Source organism: Notolepis coatsorum (genome assembly GCF_963971535.1).
Source record: "Notolepis coatsorum genome assembly, chromosome: 5".
NCBI lineage: Eukaryota > Metazoa > Chordata > Actinopteri > Aulopiformes > Paralepididae > Notolepis > Notolepis coatsorum.
The window spans coordinates 117,485,354-117,504,021 of NC_140169.1; the positions used below are offsets into that span (position 1 = coordinate 117,485,354).

General features: G+C 43.3%; 1 protein-coding gene across 1 annotated transcript in view; it reads left to right on the forward strand.

The window, feature by feature from the left end:
* The first annotated feature begins 3,477 nt into the window (after nt 1-3,477).
* ints9 (integrator complex subunit 9) overlaps nt 3,478-18,668 on the forward strand; it is a 55,382-nt gene continuing 40,191 nt past the window's right edge. The window contains exons 1-5 of the mRNA XM_084315077.1: nt 3,478-3,569; nt 3,925-4,052; nt 5,323-5,383; nt 10,222-10,284; nt 10,640-10,779. Coding sequence (XP_084171203.1) covers nt 3,561-3,569; nt 3,925-4,052; nt 5,323-5,383; nt 10,222-10,284; nt 10,640-10,779 — 401 coding nt within the window. The 5' untranslated portion in view covers nt 3,478-3,560. The remainder of the gene's footprint in view (nt 3,570-3,924; nt 4,053-5,322; nt 5,384-10,221; nt 10,285-10,639; nt 10,780-18,668) is intronic.

Consider the following 18,668-nt stretch of genomic DNA (forward strand, 5'->3'; position numbering starts at 1 on the left):
CTTCCTCTCTAACCCTGTCTCCTTCCTCTAGTCTCTAACCCTGTCTCCTTCCTCTAGTCTCTAACCCTGTCTCCTCCTTCCTCTAGTCTCTAACCATGTCTCCTTCCTCTAGTCTCTAACCCTGTCTCCTTCCTCTCTAACCCTGTCTCCTCCTTCCTCTAGTCTCTAACCCTGTCTCCTCCTTCCTCTAGTCTCTAACCCTGTCTCCTCCTTCCTCTAGTCTCTAACCCTGTCTCCTTCCTCTAGTCTCTAACCCTGTCTCCTTCCTCTAGTCTCTAACCCTGTCTCCTCCTTCCTCTAGTCTCTAACCCTGTCTCCTCCTTCCTCTAGTCTCTAACCCTGTCTCCTTCCTCTAGTCTCTAACCCTGTCTCCTTCCTCTAGTCTCTAACCCTGTCTCCTTCCTCTAGTCTCTAACCCTGTCTCCTTCCTCTAGTCTCTAACCCTGTCTCCTCCTTCCTCTAGTCTCTAACCCTGTCTCCTTCCTCTCTAACCCTGTCTCCTCCTTCCTCTAGTCTCTAACCCTGTCTCCTTCCTCTCTAACCCTGTCTCCTCCTTCCTCTAGTCTCTAACCCTGTCTCCTTCCTCTCTAACCCTGTCTCCTCCTTCCTCTAGTCTCTAACCCTGTCTCCTTCCTCTAGTCTCTAACCCTGTCTCCTTCCTCTAGTCTCTAACCCTGTCTCCTTCCTCTAGTCTCTAACCCTGTCTCCTCCTTCCTCTAGTCTCTAACCCTGTCTCCTTCCTCTAGTCTCTAACCCTGTCTCCTTCCTCTAGTCTCTAACCCTGTCTCCTTCTTCCTCTAGTCTCTAACCATGTCTCCTTCCTCTAGTCTCTAACCCTGTCTCCTTCCTCTCTAACCCTGTCTCCTCCTTCCTCTAGTCTCTAACCCTGTCTCCTTCCTCTAGTCTCTAACCCTGTCTCCTCCTTCCTCTAGTCTCTAACCCTGTCTCCTTCCTCTAGTCTCTAACCCTGTCTCCTCCTTCCTCTAGTCTCTAACCATGTCTCCTTCCTCTAGTCTCTAACCCTGTCTCCTTCCTCTCTAACCCTGTCTCCTCCTTCCTCTAGTCTCTAACCCTGTCTCCTCCTTCCTCTAGTCTCTAACCCTGTCTCCTCCTTCCTCTAGTCTCTAACCCTGTCTCCTTCCTCTAGTCTCTAACCCTGTCTCCTCCTTCCTCTAGTCTCTAACCCTGTCTCCTCCTTCCTCTAGTCTCTAACCCTGTCTCCTTCCTCTAGTCTCTAACCCTGTCTCCTCCTTCCTCTAGTCTCTAACCCTGTCTCCTTCTTCCTCTAGTCTCTAACCCTGTCTCCTTCCTCTAGTCTCTAACCCTGTCTCCTCCTTCCTCTAGTCTCTAACCCTGTCTCCTTCTTCCTCTAGTCTCTAACCCTGTCTCCTTCCTCTAGTCTCTAACCCTGTCTCCTTCCTCTAGTATCTAACCCTGTCTCCTCCTTCCTCTAGTCTCTAACCCTGTCTCCTTCCTCTAGTCTCTAACCCTGTCTCCTTCCTCTAGTCTCTAACCCTGTCTCCTTCCTCTCTAACCCTGTCTCCTTCCTCTAGTCTCTAACCCTGTCTCCTTCCTCTAGTCTCTAACCCTGTCTCCTCCTTCCTCTAGTCTCTAACCATGTCTCCTTCCTCTAGTCTCTAACCCTGTCTCCTTCCTCTCTAACCCTGTCTCCTCCTTCCTCTAGTCTCTAACCCTGTCTCCTCCTTCCTCTAGTCTCTAACCCTGTCTCCTTCTTCCTCTAGTCTCTAACCCTGTCTCCTTCCTCTCTAACCCTGTCTCCTTCCTCTAGTCTCTAACCCTGTCTCCTCCTTCCTCTAGTCTCTAACCCTGTCTCCTTCCTCTAGTCTCTAACCCTGTCTCCTTCCTCTAGTCTCTAACCCTGTCTCCTTCCTCTAGTCTCTAACCCTGTCTCCTTCCTCTAGTCTCTAACCCTGTCTCCTTCCTCTAGTCTCTAACCCTGTCTCCTTCCTCTAGTCTCTAACCCTGTCTCCTCCTTCCTCTAGTCTCTAACCCTGTCATCTCCTTCCTCCTTCCTCTAGTCTCTAACCCTGTCTCCTTCCTCTAGTCTCTAACCCTGTCTCCTTCCTCTAGTCTCTAACCCTGTCTCCTTCCTCTAGTCTCTAACCCTGTCTCCTCCTTCCTCTAGTCTCTAACCCTGTCTCCTTCCTCTAGTCTCTAACCCTGTCTCCTTCTTCCTCTAGTCTCTAACCCTGTCTCCTTCCTCTAGTCTCTAACCCTGTCTCCTTCCTCTAGTCTCTAACCCTGTCTCCTTCCTCTAGTCTCTAACCCTGTCTCCTCCTTCCTCTAGTCTCTAACCCTGTCTCCTCCTTCCTCTAGTCTCTAACCCTGTCTCCTCCTTCCTCTAGTCTCTAACCCTGTCTCCTTCCTCTAGTCTCTAACCCTGTCTCCTTCCTCTAGTCTCTAACCCTGTCTCCTTCCTCTAGTCTCTAACCCTGTCTCCTTCTTCCTCTAGTCTCTAACCCTGTCTCCTTCCTCTAGTCTCTAACCCTGTCTCCTTCCTCTAGTCTCTAACCCTGTCTCCTTCCTCTAGTCTCTAACCCTGTCTCCTCCTTCCTCTAGTCTCTAACCCTGTCTCCTCCTTCCTCTAGTCTCTAACCCTGTCTCCTTCCTCTCTAACCCTGTTTCCTTCCTCTAGTCTCTTAGAGTAGACGACAGAGTACAGCAACTTGCAATGGGCCTGGTCTACAAGATACACTACACGACCAAGGTACCCATGTACATTTCAAAATACTTCCCAAAGGTCAGTGAATACCACGATCACAACACCAGAGGGAGCTCCACAAATCATGTTAAACCCAGATTCGGCTCAAACAAGGGACTAAACACGTTTCGCAATTATGCCACATCAATGTGGAACACCCTACCCAAAGCTGTAAAGGAATGTGAATCACTACCCACTTTCAAAACCACTCTCAAAGAACACCTACGGGAGACTGCAATTAGAAACTGGCCCCTGTAAATGGCCTAACCCAACCCCCTCCAATGTACAGTAAATTACCTAGTATGGTTTTGTCAATATTCCAATGTACAGTTTTGCTTGTACAGTTGTACAGTGTCCCCCCCCCACCCCCACCCAACCCCACCCAACCTCCTCCAATGTACAGTTTTTATGTCAAATGTATATACTCTCTTTTCTGGACTCTTTTTGTATCACAAACAGTACTGTATTTGCAAATCTGGTATGTCATAAATGTATATAGCAGTAGGCCTACTGTCTATCTGTATGTCATGTATGTCTAGTCCTGATGAATTGAAAATGGGGGACCCTGATGTAAACAAGACGAAAGTCTTTCTCTGGTCTGCATCCCCTTAACAATTGTGTGTATTGAGCTGTACTGTATTGTACCCATTCTGCAATCTGTTAATAAAGTTTTCAATCAATCAACCAATCAATGGCATTGAACATGTACTCCACAACGGTAGGGGGCAGTAACAATTACAAAGTGAAAGACAGCGAGTGAAGCCTCACTCAAGAAGGATGCGACGCTAACACGGCTAGCTGGCTGGACATTATCTACGCATCATAACCAATTATCAAAATGAAATTGGTGAGTACAGCAGGGTGTCGGCGTCAGCACTTCCAGTAACTACTTCGGGAAAAGTAGTTTGTTAGCTAGTCATGCTAGCCACTTGTCACTGTCAGAGTCAGTGCTGCTGTGTCTGCTAGCTTACTAGATAGCTATTTGCTACAAACAAACAAACAAACAAACAAAACAACTACTTGGCTATCATGCAACTTCATGAAGTTGGATCTCCATATTGATGGATGAGGGGCTCTCATACTGAACAGTCTTCTGCCAATATCATCTCGATCTTTCGCTCTCTCTCTCGCATGTTGTATACATACTCGTGTTTTCTTAACACTGCCTCTCACAGTGACCACATTGCATTTCTCTGTTACAGTATTGCTTGTCAGGGCATCCAACGTTGCCTTGCAATGTCCTCAAATTCAAGTCGACCACCATCATGCTGGACTGTGGGCTGGACACCACTTCAGTCCTCAACTTCTTACCTCTGCCTCTGGTGCACAGGTGAGCAGTGCAACACACCAGCACACTCCAATGTACACATCAAATCCATGTTGCAATATGGATGAAATAAATGCACGATCTAGCTTAAATCACAAAGTCTGCGATATGACAATTTGGCCTTGTAATACACACAATCAATGAGTGAAATGAATGAACATGAGAACATGAAGCATCTGGCAGACTAGAATGCTATGGTGGGAGATTGAGGTAGAGTAGACAGGGTGTGTTCACATCTGAAAGTCCGTGGATAGTCCGGACTTTCTGGTGGACCAAATGTGAAAATGATACATTGTTTGATTTTGGTCTGCGTTCACACTACCGTAGGTGTGAACGTGCCATAAATCGATTGAAATCACACTTTTTAAAAACTAAACTAGATTTAGAAAAAAAACATGTTTCCCACCTTGCAAATACAGAATAATATTGGAATATGATATTTGGCCATATGCTGTTCCTGTTGTCAGGGTGTTGTGACATTCAGGATCAGATGTTGCATTGAGGCTCTTCTTACACAGTACAGTATATTTGCATGTCTTGTATCTCATAAATGTCTTGATGAATTGAAAATGGAGGACCCTTATGTAAACAAGACGAAAGTCTTTTTCTGGTCTTCATCCTCTAGCAGTTTTGATTGATTGATTGAAAACTTTATTAACAGATTGCAGAATGGGTACAATACAGTACAGCTCAATACACACAATTGTTAAGGGGATGCAGACCAGAGAAAGACTTTCATCTTGTTTACATCAGGGTCCCCCATTTTCAATTCACAACATATATGACATACACGTGTACTTCTGTATGACAACTATTAAAGAACTTGAATACAGATAGACAGTACTGCTACATCTATACATTTATGACATACCAGATTTACAAATACAGTACTGTTTGAAAAGAGTCTAAAAAAGAGAGTATATACATTTGACGTAGAAACTGTACATTGGAGGAGGTTGGGTAGGTGGGGGGGGGGGTTGTTTGTATTGGGCTGTACTGTACCCATTCTGCAATCTGTGTTAATACAGTTTTCAATCGATCAATCAATGTGTGTAAGATGAAAGGAGATCTATCGACACTCTATAGGCTTTCATTCATCTGTTGTGACAGCCAGGAGGATAGAAAGAGAAACTGCATAGAGGGTTCATTATTCCACATAATGCATTTATTTGATCTGATAGGGGAACAAACAAGTTATTGGATTGTAGAAGAAAAAAAAAAGTGCAAAAGTGTGAGAAGCATGATGATCAGATATATTTCTCTTTTTTTTCAGTCCAAGGCTCTCCAAGCTGCCTGGTTGGGTCTCTAAGGATGGGGCAATAAACCTTGAGAAGGTACGACTCAGAGGTTCATCAGATTTTTGTAACATCTGTCTATGGGCTTGTTCATTGTGCCTGCAACATCTGTATTATCCTGTATACTGTGGCTGTTGTGTGGAAAAACCTAATCTAAATAGTTGGTAATCTACCAAGTTGTTTTTCTTTCAAAATGTTGCATCTTTCATGAATTAATTTAAAAGAAAATACTATACGTAGGGTGAAAATATGTATTCTTGCCATTTTTCCCACATATAATACCACATAAAATGAAAATGACAAAATACATTATCCTTGGGGTCAATTTGACGCCATTCAATATTTAACGTATCTAAATAAATGGTTGACATTTTTTTTTGCTTATTATTTCATGATCATTTAGGACAAATGGGTAAACGTAAAATTAACATGATGATATTTTTCAATGTCCTGTACACATTTCGTAGGCATTGATATTCCTTGGGATGAATTTGACCCCAGGCTGTTTTAACTGTATAAAACATATACAAATGTAAACATTTTACATTATTTGTTTTGATTGTTTAGGATGATTTAAAGTAACACAAAATATAGTCCTGGGCAACATACAAACAATTTTCATGGGCAGAGATGGGGGTTATACTTATAATCTAAGAGGGGAATTGAATTTAAAACAACCTATTGTCCGTACTACTCTAAAAAGCAAGTGCATCTCAGTTTGTGGGGTATCTATTTGGAATGGCCTTGATGTAGCAATAAAAATTTACAAATTTAACAATTTGATCGTTTTCTGCAGCATTCTGCAGAACGTGATTTATAGCCCTAAATGCATTATATTCATGATCAAATACAGTTTGATAGCGATCGGCGGCAGATACAAAATTTCAAATGTACGTGCTTCTAGAAGTTACTACTCATCATCTGATGTTGACCGGATGGGGGGGGGGGGGGGTCGTTTATAATTCCGTGGCCAACGTTAGATGATTCATGTAGTGTGGGTGATATGATCATCAGAGCAGTTTGTATCGAACACGGTAATAATAAACGCTGAAACTTACCCCAGTCTCCTCGGGCCGTTGGGCGATCAGCTTGGAGTAGAAATGTTGCTATTATGGGATGTTGATCTAGATGAACTCCAGGTTGTATAATACTATATACGTCCAAATAACGTTGTTTATTGAGTTAGGGCGAGCGATTGATTATCCAGTGTGTCGAGATGGAGCCCCGGGAGCTATAGCGAGTGGTCGGACCGAATTTGGATGAGCACCACTTTCTGTTTCCGGTTTGCTGTTTGGGCGATCCTCCGATCGGCCACCAGATGGCGCTCTTGAACCGTTGGAGAGTTGAGAGGAGATCAACAGGAGATCTCAAGTCTCCGTTGGTGAAATATGATTGCCATCACAGATTTTTGTGTTACGGCGTCATTGCCAGATTACGCATGGCGGAGAATGACGTGTTATGGCGTCCTTGGCGATTAAAGGGTTAATGATGGCTTTATGAAAATACAAAATAGTTGTAGTGGCTAAACTAGATCTTAAAATCTACCTAAATCACCATTTACACATAGGGATGCCCCGATCGATCGGCCACCGATCGTTATCGGCCGATACTCAGTATAAATATGCAATCTGTGAATTCCGATAATGAGTCATATTCGCCGATAGCGGAAACCGATCAAGCGAAGCTCTCACTCGCTGTCTGTCTCAGACACACACGACCTGCAAACTGCCGCTGCTCCTCCTCCCTAGCTCCGCCCGCCCCGTGTAGAGTTTGTAAACAAAGAGGACTGAGAGGAGGCTCCCCTGCTCGAGTCTGTAGTGCATTCGACCTGAGCTAACGTTAGCTACCTAGCTATCGTTACTGTTTAAACAAAATTACCCAGTCAACTATTCACGTTTAGTAGGCATTGTCTAACAGTATTTAGCCGGCTAGCTACCGATAGCTCCTGATATCAACAAATGATCCAGAAAGTCTAGTAGTCCATGTTCATACCTCCGTTAGCTTGCGTTAGCTTGCGTTAGCTGACGTTAGTTTACTGTTCAAAACGAAATGTCCCATTGAACTAAAGTTCTGTCTTAACGTCATCTAGCCGGCTAGCAGTAGCTACAGATAGCTCTTGATATCAATGTCTTATAACATTGATTTAATGCGTATTCGAGCTGAGGGCTTGCTGAATGTGAAATGACCAAAGCACAGTAATGTTACCAATAGGGTCCCGCTGCAGCGCCGGAGAATCCTTTTTGGAGCTGGAGGCTACTAGAGTACACACAGACAGTGGAGCTGTTTGCAGATAGCGAGCATTTTGACTTAAACGTGGTGGCGATGTCTCGCAGATAATACAAGTACAAGTCTAATTATATAATATATATATTTTATAAAAAAAAGAAAAAAAAAACTTTTTATATAAAATAATTTTTTATTTCTTTTTAATCAAAAACAATCGGTATCGGATCGGTATCGGCCGATATGGCTCACGACGATCGGTGATCGGTATCGGTGGCAAAAAACGTGATCGGGGCATCCCTAGTGGTGCCTCAACTTAAGTGAAAACTGTATGAAAAACAGTTATGAGGTTGTCACTAGACGGCAGACATATAGGCCTATTTACTGACGACGTCATGACAAATATGCGCGCACATCTTTGGGGCAAAAAGGAATGTATAATCCTGGTCAGAACAAGATTCAAGAGTTTTATTTGTCACATACTTACACAAGACATGTAGTCAAATGTAGGTGGCCATGCCCGCCTAGATTGTGCAAAAATACAAATAATAAAATAAAAAATAGACATGATAAAAAAATGTATTATAAAATACAGTACTAAACGTAAGAAGTAATAATAGGGGAGCTCCAGTAGCTCACCGCGTACCTCGAGCGCTATTTCGGCGCCGGGGACAACCGTGCTCGTCACGGATCTGGGGTTTAGCGAGTTCGAATCCCGGACTGCAGCCGTGCCTTTCCCAGAGTGTCTTCCCCCCATCTGTACCCCCATTCAGCCTGTTTCTGTCGGTCATTCTTGACCAGAGTAAATGCGATAAACGCAAAAAAGAGCCTGCGGAATGGCCAAATATTCAGTGGATTCAGAATATTGCAAACATTTATAGTTTTTAGCCCTTTGGTTGCCGTTCACGAGAATTCTCGTTTCTGTGGCCCAACGGTTGAGTGTCGAAAAACGAAGATTCTTGTTTCTGGGTCGTTATTTCTTTTATTTGCTATTGCCATTCATAATCCATCGAGGTACCTTTTGCAGGCTGTCCTGAATGGGTCTGAGATCGCAAACGTCCAATACCGCCGCTTAACACCTTGCACTCCATTTGAAACGATGTGGCTTGTTGTCTGGGGGCGGGGTCTAAACACTTGGGCAAGACAAGCGGTTACCACAGTTGCATCAACAAGCCCCCCCCCCCCCCCCCCCCCCCCCCCCCCCGTTCATGTTCAATGCTGGATTACGTTGGAAACATGATCGCGATCAGTACTTGGAATGGCGATCAGATAATTGGATTATTCTTTTTGCAGTACATCATAGACAAGGTAAGGGCTATATTTTATCAATCTTGCGTTGATCCGAAAACATTTTCCCCGCAATCGGAGCGTGTGTCTGCGGTGTGTGTGTTGGGTCAGGTGTCCGTTGGTTGCGATCAAAGCACGGAGGGGTGGCTTTCCCTCCCCCCTTTCATGCATCCATGATGAAACATAATACCGATAATCTAGCGTTGATCTCAGATTGATTACTGATCCAGGCGAGGAATGGCACGATTTATAGTGAAATGCAGTAAAGCGCTGTTTGGCTGCATTTCCTGGGATTACACACAGATCGCTCTGGAACTATGCTCGTATTCACCACGGTATAAAAACGGAAATGTATGGATGAAAAAATTATCTGTTTTTTGTTGACCGGAAAAAACTCACTGACAATCGACTGTTATTAGATCCATAGCTATAATATTTAATATAGTTTTAGCACTTCAAACACTGGCATTTATCCCCATTGAACAAAGCGCTGGCACTCATGGCCCACAGCGCCCTCTGGTGAACGCCACTGGATGTGTTAAAGTGACCTTTTTGTAGTGTGTGTGTCCATTCATCTTGTATGTGGAGAGATCAGTGTTGAGTGTTCTGATGGCCTGGGGGAAGAAGCTGAGTCTAAATCTCTCTGTTTTTGCTGCATGAATGCAGAGGCGCTTGCCTGACCGCAGCAGTTTGAACAGACTGTTGTTGGGGTGATGAGGGTCCTTCATTATCCTACAGGTTCTGGATCTGCACCTAGGGGTAGTGCAATACCTGTAGTATGCTCTGCTGAGCGAACTACTCTCTGCAGAGCCTTCCTGTCCTGGGCAGTTGCCAAACCAGGCAGTGATATTTCCAGTCAGGATGCTCTCCGGCACAGCCCCAGTGTAGAAGGACTGGAGTATCTTCCCTGATACTCTGAACTTCCTTAATTGTCTTAGGTGGTAAAGGCGCTGCTTTGCCTTTTTTAACAGAGTGACTGTGTGTGTTGTCCATGTCAGGTCCTCTGTGATGTGGACTCCCAACAATGGGTCAGACTACAATATATTTGCATTTGATAGCCATGCTAGCGATCTAAACATTTAATCCATTCCAAAGCTAGATATGCAAAAGGTGAAAGACACTAGTCACAGCCATGCTGATTTGGATAAATGACATCCAGACGTTTTCGTTTGATACAACCTTTAGTCAGGGGAGTGCCATGGTTTCTCCATAGAGCCCCATTGTACTTTTTTAGCGCAGCAGCTCGCACAAGTAGGGGGGAACTCAATCACATGACTCAGTTGGTATTGCTTATTGGCTCGAATACGGTATGTGTATGAACAAGAAACACATCTATATGTATACTCTTTGTCTTTCCATCACCCCAGGAGCTAAAGGAGTGTGCGGGCAGAGTGTTTGTCGACGCCCAGCCAGAATTCTGTCTCCCTGAGGTACCGTAAACCCAGCTACAGGTTGCATTAGGCATCAATAAAGTCTTTGGCATTTAATGACACAACTGCAGGAAATTATAATGATATGCAGGAAATGGTAATACTGATACATATGACTAGTGTAGGAAACTAACAATGAGAGATGTTGTTTTACCAGCCAGACAACCATTATTTATTTATTTGGAGCTTAGTCGTTGGACTCTTGCTTTATTTCTTATATATCGTCAATTAGGTACTACTGCTACTATTACTACTAGTTATACCACTACTCAAATGACTACCACTACTACGACCACCAAAAGAAACAAGATATGACGAATGCTGCTTTGATGAGCTCTCTATATGACTACCGCAGAAAGAGCTGCTGGACCTGTCCAACATCGATGTGATCTTGATCTCCAACTACCACTGTATGATGGCCCTGCCCTACATCACTGAGCACACAGGCTTCACTGGGACCGTGTACGCCACAGAGCCAACGCTGCAGATAGGCAGGTAGGGAGATATGAAAACATCCTGACCGCTTTCTAGCACTGAAAATCACCACTTTTCCAGGGCATAGATAAAAAAATTAAATAGAAAATACACTATATACACACATTTGTGAGGGTGCACATTTTCAAGGAAAGTTTTTTTTGAACTTTATTGCCAACAGCAATACAATGACAGTACAGTACAAATGACAATACAGATGAATAAATACAGGGGAATAAATACAATAAAGTAAACATTTACAAATAACTAACCTTGATTGGGTCTCTCCTCCAAAACATTCCTGCCTACACAAATATACCTACATTTCCCTCTCTGTATATGCTTACCCATAACTCACACTTGTACATTTCCCTCCATCCTGTCTCAAAGCAGTGTGTCCCAAGCCTACCCAAGATAGCTAGTAATTGACCTCCATCTCTTCTCAAATAGAGGCATCTTCAGCTCAGGGAGCGAAATAAACTTTTTGACTCACCGGCCAGTGGCGGGTAGATGGGAAGAATCTACCCGCCAAGCATATTTCTTACCTGCCAACTTTTTTTTGATAATTTTTTTTTTAATTATTTTATATAATTTTTTTTAATAAAATATATATATTATATAATCATACTTGTGATTGTGTTATCTGCGAGACATCGCCACCTCGCTGTCTGCAAACAGCTCCACTGTCTGTGTGTATACTCGAGTGGCCTCCAGCTCCAGCAAGGATTCTCCGGGGGTGCAGCTGGACCCTAAACGCTACATTCAGCATGCAAAAGAATTCTCCGGCGCTGCACCTGGACCCTAGTCAGCAGCCCTCACTCATGCGATGTAAACCAGGGACTCGAATACGCATGTTGTTGTTGTAGGACATTGATGCCAGGAGCTATCTGTAGCTACTGCTGGATGGCGTTGGGACAACGCCTCAGTGAACTATTTAGTTTACTGCGACATTTCGTAGTGACTAGTTACCTAGCCAACGGAGGTATTATGCACTGGACTATTGCTGGAGGATTTGTTGATGTCGGGAGCTATCCGTAGCTAGCCGGCTGGATAACGTTACACAATGCCTCATGTATTAAACTAAGTGAATAGTTGACTGGGTCATTTTGTAACGGTAGCTAACGTTATCTCACGAAGGTCCCACACTGACTAGACTAACGTCACGGTGAGGCAATAGCCTCTGTTTACATGCAGGCATACAGGGGTAGGAGCAGCAGCAGCAGTGCTAACTAACGTCACGGTGACTCGGAGGCAATAGCCTCTGTTTACATGCAGGCATACAGAAACAGGTGGGGAGGGGGTAGCAGCAGCAGTGCGCGGTGCGCGCTTCATGTCTGTGCTGAGACAGCGAGTGAGAACTCCGCTAAAGAATTGGATCATGATTTTCGGTTTTCACATGACTATTTGATTGCCCGTCACACGGCGCTCAGACGTCTCAGTGGGAGGCGCCAAACGTAAAAACTGAGCACAAATGGCGGGTGGCGCTCTCTAGTTTCGGTCCCTGCATGTGTTCCATCATATGTACATGTTTAACTTTCTGTTTCCATTGAGCAGTCGTAGGGGGCTCAGGTTTCATCCAGTTAATAGTAATAATTTTTTTTGCAATCATCAATAAGATGTGTAATATATAGTACTGATCCGTGTCCAACACTCGTTCACTCTGTATTTTTAACAGAAACAACATTGGGTCCATGGGGATGTCCGTTTCCAATATTTTCTCTTTCTTCTTTTATATCCTTCCAAAACGTCTGTATTTTTGGGCAGTCCCAGAATATGTGTGTATGATCCCCAACCATACCACATTCCCTCCAGCATTTGTTGGTAGAGTCCTTTTTGAAGACACATGCTGTCAATGGAGTTCTGAAGAATCTCATTTTGACCTTCCAATCAAATTCTTTCCATAACTGGCTTCCAATCCCCCTGTGACAGTTAGAACACATGGCCTCCCAGTCCTCATCCTCCACTATTGTATTCATCTCTAGTTCCCATTTTTCTTTACTATGTAGAGTGTCATCAGGCATGTCTAGCCTTAGATTTTGGTACATGAGGGATATTTGTTTTCTTGTCAATATCGGGTGTTCACACAGTCGTATAAAATGGAATTCTATATTAGTTGGTTCTTTCTTAACACTTTCAGAGCCCACTTTTTGTATGCGTTATCCCACATGGATCCAATCCACTTTATTTATATAGCCCATTTAAAACAACAAAGTTGACCAAAGTGCTGTACAAGTCCACAAACATAGGATAAAACATAAAACATAAAATTTGAATAAAAGCACATAATAAAACAGTACAATGTGTCACATAAAAAAGGCCAGTCTCTCAAAAACGGTTTAAAAAACAAAAGCCAGAGCAAATAAGTGTGTTTTGAGGCGTGATTTAAACACCTGCAGAGTGGGGGCCTGCCTAACATGCAGTGGCAGCTCATTCCAGAGCTTTGGGGCTGCCACTGCAAAAGCACGGTCCCCCCTAAGCTTCAGCCTGGAGTTTGGAACGGCCAAGAGGAGCTGGTCAGAGGACCTGAGGGACCTTGGAGGAACATAGGGTTCCAGCAGGTCTGAGAGGTAACCCGGTGCCAAGCCGTTCAAACATTTAAAAACAAACAGTAAAACCTTAAAATCAATCCTAAAACGCACCGGAAGCCAGTGGAGGGCAGCCAGCACAGGGGAAATGTGCTCCCGCTTTCGCGTTCCCGTCAGCAGACGGGCAGCTGCGTTTTGCACCAACTGCAAACGAGAGAGGGAGGCCTGACTGACGCCCACGTACAGGGCATTACAGTAATCAAGGCGAGAGGTCATAAAAGCATGGATAACCGTTTCAAAAACGGAACGGGATAAAAAAAGGTTTGACCTTGGACAGCCTCCTAAGTTGGAAAAAGCTCCTTCCCACCACAGTATTGGTCTGCTTGTCCAGCTTTAGGTCACAATCGAATTTTACCCCTAGGTTGGTGACTGTTGGCTTCACAAAAAGCCCAAGAGGGCCAAGTCACCAGGAGGAGGCACATGACCATTGCTGGGACCAAACACCATGACCTCTGTTTTACTGTCATTGAGACAAAGACAGTTTGATGCCAGCCATGCCTTAACATCGTCAAGGCATGCTAATAGTGGTTTTACCGGGTTGCTAGTGTTTCATTTTAATGGCATGTAAATCTGGCTGTCATCTGCGTAGCAGTGAAAGGAGACGCCATGCTTTCGGAGTATAGGCCCTAAGGGGAGCAGGTACAAGAAACTCTGTGTTTCCTACTATGGGCATAGCCCTTGACAAAGCTACGGTACCTTTTATGTGTTTTTGAACTGTGTTCCAGATTTTCACTGTATGTTTGATCCATATATTAGTTATTCAAATTTTTCCCTGCGCTTTTTTACTCATAAATGGGAGGGTGGATATTGGTATTCCTGGTATGGAGTTTTTCTCAATAGAGACCCAACCGGTTTCCATATCCTTTACCATCCAGGATTCCAGGTCACCACTGCTCGAAGCTGAGCAGCCCAGTAATACAGTCTCAGGTTGGGTAAGCCCAGGCCACCTCTCTCTTTTGTTGACATCAATATTTTTAATCGTATTCTTGCCCTCTTTTTTTGCCAGATACATTTTGATATCAGTTTTTTCAACATCTTAAATGTGGATTGTGTTACTTGTATAGGGATGGATTGAAATAGGAAGAGTAGTCTTGGTAGGATATTCATCCTCACTGACTCTATCCTGCCAAAAAAGGACAGGGGTAGTAAATCCCATCTATCTAGATCTTTTTTAATTTCTTTAATCAGTTTATCGTTGTTTGAGGAGAATAGTTGTGTAGTCTTGGGTGTAAGAACAACACCAAGATATCTGATTTGTTTATATTTATCTTATATCCTGACACTTTACTGTATTAACTTAAGCTATGTAGAAGTGCAGGTACAGAGGTAGCAGGGTTTTCCAAAAATAATAATATATCGTCTGCGAATAGTGATAATTTGTGTTGGTCATTTCCTTCATCATGAATCCTTGTATTAAGGGATTAGTCCTTATTAGTTCAGCTAGTGGTTCAATGCTGAGCGCGAACAAGGAGGGCGAAAGGGCGTCGCCCTGGCGCGTACCGCGCCCCAGAGAGAAGAATTCCGAGCAGTGTCCATTTACCCTAACTCTAGATCTGGGTTTTTTGTAAAACGTTTTGATCCATTCAGAAAATCATTAAAGCCCATATGCTTGAGTGTCTGAATTAAGAAGGTCCAATCGACCCTATCAAATGCCTTCTCTGCATCTAAGCTGAGAAGCATTGTCCTCTGGCTGCGATTGACTGTAGGTTCAAGGCTCTTCTAACATTATCAGTTCCCTGCCTGTTGTTAATTAAACCTGTTTGGTCTGGTTTTTATAAGTTTACTAATGTGTTTTTGTATTCTATTTGCTATAATTGAGGTCAGTACCTTTAAATCCACACAGAGAAGGCTGATTGGACGATATTACATACATTGGGTTGGGTCTTTGTTGTCTTTATGTATTACACTTATCACTGCATCCAGCCATGACCTCGGTGGGTCCCCTTTGTCCAGAGCATAGTTGTAGACCCTGCATAGCACTGGGGTTAGCTCATTTACAAATATCTTTTAGTACTCTCCTGGGAAGCCGTCTACTCCTGGGGATTTGTTATTTTTAAGTTTGAGTGTACTCTCTCTTATTTCTTATCTAATTGGAAATGTCATCATATCTGCTTCGTCTACTGTTAATCTAGGCAGGTTGATTGAGCTAAAAAGGATTCGATCTTCTCTTCCTTGTCTGGTTCATCTTCCTTTTTATATAGCTTCTCATAGTATTTAGCAAACTCCTCTGCAATATCTTTAGGTTGGGTTAGCATCTGGTCTCTGATTGGGCATTTTATCTTGTGTACTACTCTATTGGATTGTATTTTACGTATCTGAAATGCTAACAGGCGGCTTGCTCTGTTTCCCATTTCATAGTATGTCCTATTTACAAATCTCAGTGCTCCCTCTGCCTTGTATCAGATCATCCAATTTCTTTCTATTTTCTTTTAGTAAGCCCAGAGTTTCCACATTTTTGGATTGTTGATGTTCTATCTCTAGTCTCTTAATTTCTTTCTTCAATTCATTTTGTTGGGCTAGTCTTTGTTTTTTTAATCTTGAGGAAATAGCAATAATATTGCCCCTCATCACTGCTTTAGCCCCCTCCCAAAGAACAGAAGGGGAGACAGTTTCATTGTCATTGAAGGCGAGATATTCCTCCCAGCCTTTACCTATTTCCTTTTGTATTACTTCATTATTTAATAGTGAGACATTCATTTGCCAGTATTTAAACTGATTACTTGGTCCTATCTTTATTTTCAAGGTGACAGGGGCATGGTCTGAGATAGTAATTGGTTCTATGTTGCATGTATTAGCTCTGTATAGGTCTGTTCTTGAAATCAAAAATATGTCCAGTCTAGAGTAACTGCTGTGTACCTGTGCATGAACGTATATTTCTTCTCCCTGGGGTGGGCACAGCGCCAGATATCCATCAGTCCCAGTTCCTCCATCATCGCCAGAAGAGCATTTGTTTTTTTGGACCGGGGACCTGTCCCTGTTGGGAGTCGATCTATATTGTTTCTCAAGACACAGTTAAAATCTCCCCCTATCAAGATAGTACCCTCTGCTTTATCCGCTACTATGGATGCTATTTTCTTGAAGAAATCTGCATTGTCTTCATTTGGGGCATGTATGTTGAGCATTGTTATTTTGGTACCCCCAATAGTCCCCACAACCATCACATATCTACCCTCCTCATCCTCAATAGTTTTTTCATGGTTGAAATAGACTGATTTATGAAACAGTATGGCTACTCCCCTTTTTCTCCCATTTTTATAAGAAGCACTATATACCTGATCCACCCATTCCCTTTTCAGCCTCAAATGTTCTTTTTCTGACAAATGTGTTTCTTGGATCATTGCTATAGAGCAGTGTAGTTTTTTAAGTTGACTTAAGTATTTTTTTTCTCTTTACTGGGCTGCTCAAACCCTTGACATTATAAGTAATACAGTTTAGATCATCCATATGGCATTATCTTCCATTTATTAGCATATATCCTTCTCTTTCTTATCCAAAGGTATGTACATTCAAGTAAAGCAGGTGTATATTTAAGTGACGGTGGCCCAATGTTTCTCTCAAGGTATATCAAATTAAACAGGTAGAACACATAACATTGAACAAAATAAATAGGTAAATAAAGTAAAATACACTTCCACATACCCAACTGTTTTTTTCTTATAACATGTGTTTTTATTTGGTACTTGTTTATCACTTTAAACCAGTTCCGTTGTATCTTGGGCGGAGGGTGGTGACGGTCCTCCGTGGGACTCCCACACAATGTTGCGCCGCTGTCGTCCAGGTCCTGGAGCTGTCGCTGCCCTAATGCGAGTACAATCTCGCCCGTACCTGGGTTCTGTTCCGTCCATTATATTAATTTCTTTGTCATCTTAACGTCAGTTTCTTTACCTTGAGTATAGTACAACTCGGCGTGCGTTGAAATCATTCAGTCTCAGCCGGTCCTCCGAAGAGTGTCGTCACATAGGAGTGCACTTCCGGTGACGTCATGTGCTAGACAGCACCGGTACAGATGGTCTCTGTCAATTTAACAAACAATTAACTAATGTAACTAACTAAAACTCTGCAAAAGTGCACAAACCCGACATGTCATCGCCCGGCAGACCCACAAGTATATCTCAACAAGACGGCGCAAGTGGTAGAGGAGGAAAATGGAGACAACAACCTCAATTCCCCGGGAGAGAAGTAGCTGAAGTTGAAACCAGCTCGGATGCTAAAATGATACTGGCGGAGATGGGGAAATTGAGAGATGAAAAGGACACAGTCAGACTAAAGCGTCACTGACGAAGCTGGAACTAGCGATGCAAGAGATGAAAGGTAAAATTAAAGACCTTGAGAAGAGAACAGAAGAAACGGAGCAACGTATTAACGATGTAGAGGACAAGGACGGGGCAATTAAATACCTGCTGCATAGAGACATGGAACTGATAGCTAGATGTGAAGACCTACAAAACAGGTCAAGACGAAATAATCTGAGAATATACCAGATACCAGAGGGAAGCGAGGGAGGAGACGTGAAGGCCTTTCTGAAGGAAATGTTTAGAACAACCATACCATCGATGCCTGAGATGGATCTGCAGATAGAGAGAGCCCATAGAGCCCTAGCAACAAAACAAAGAGACCCAGCTGCCGCCCCGAGATCTCTAGTGGTAAAGTTTGTGGACTACTCTGTGAAGGAAATGATCATAAAACAAGCATGGAGTCAGAAACGGATCAAGTATGAGGGAAAGCAGATATACTTGATCATGACTATTCCCAGGAATTACAGAGGAAGAGGACACAGGTGCGTCATGCGTGTCGTAATTAAGCAGCTGAGGGAGAAGAACATCAAGGCCAGATGCATGTACCCGGCACAGCTAAAGATTTTCACTGACTCGGGGGTAAAGATATACACTACTCTGACGGAGGCTGCTCAGACGCTTCAGAAGTTTGATATCCGAGTGCGAGTGGATGAACGAGAGCGGATGGAAAAAGAGATGTCCCACAGCGGATGGAACAGCACAGGGGAGAGGAGAGGTGGAACCCCAGAGGGACTGTCAAGCAGGAGAGTGTTTTTTATATATCTAGTCTTTTCATGCCATGTGGTTCATGAAACAGTTGTTTTAATGTTTATTTTTAATTTTTTTTATGTGAAGGCTGATACCAGGGCAGTAAGCTAGTACAGCCCACATTGAACAGACACTACATAGAAAATGACGAGGGGTGTAAATGATCTTAATGCATGGATAAAATTGTGACCTCAAATCTAAATTCATATTCAATGTTTCATTACACCCTTAAAATTACGAGATGAACGTCCACATATTACCTATTGTTATTGACTAGTACTTG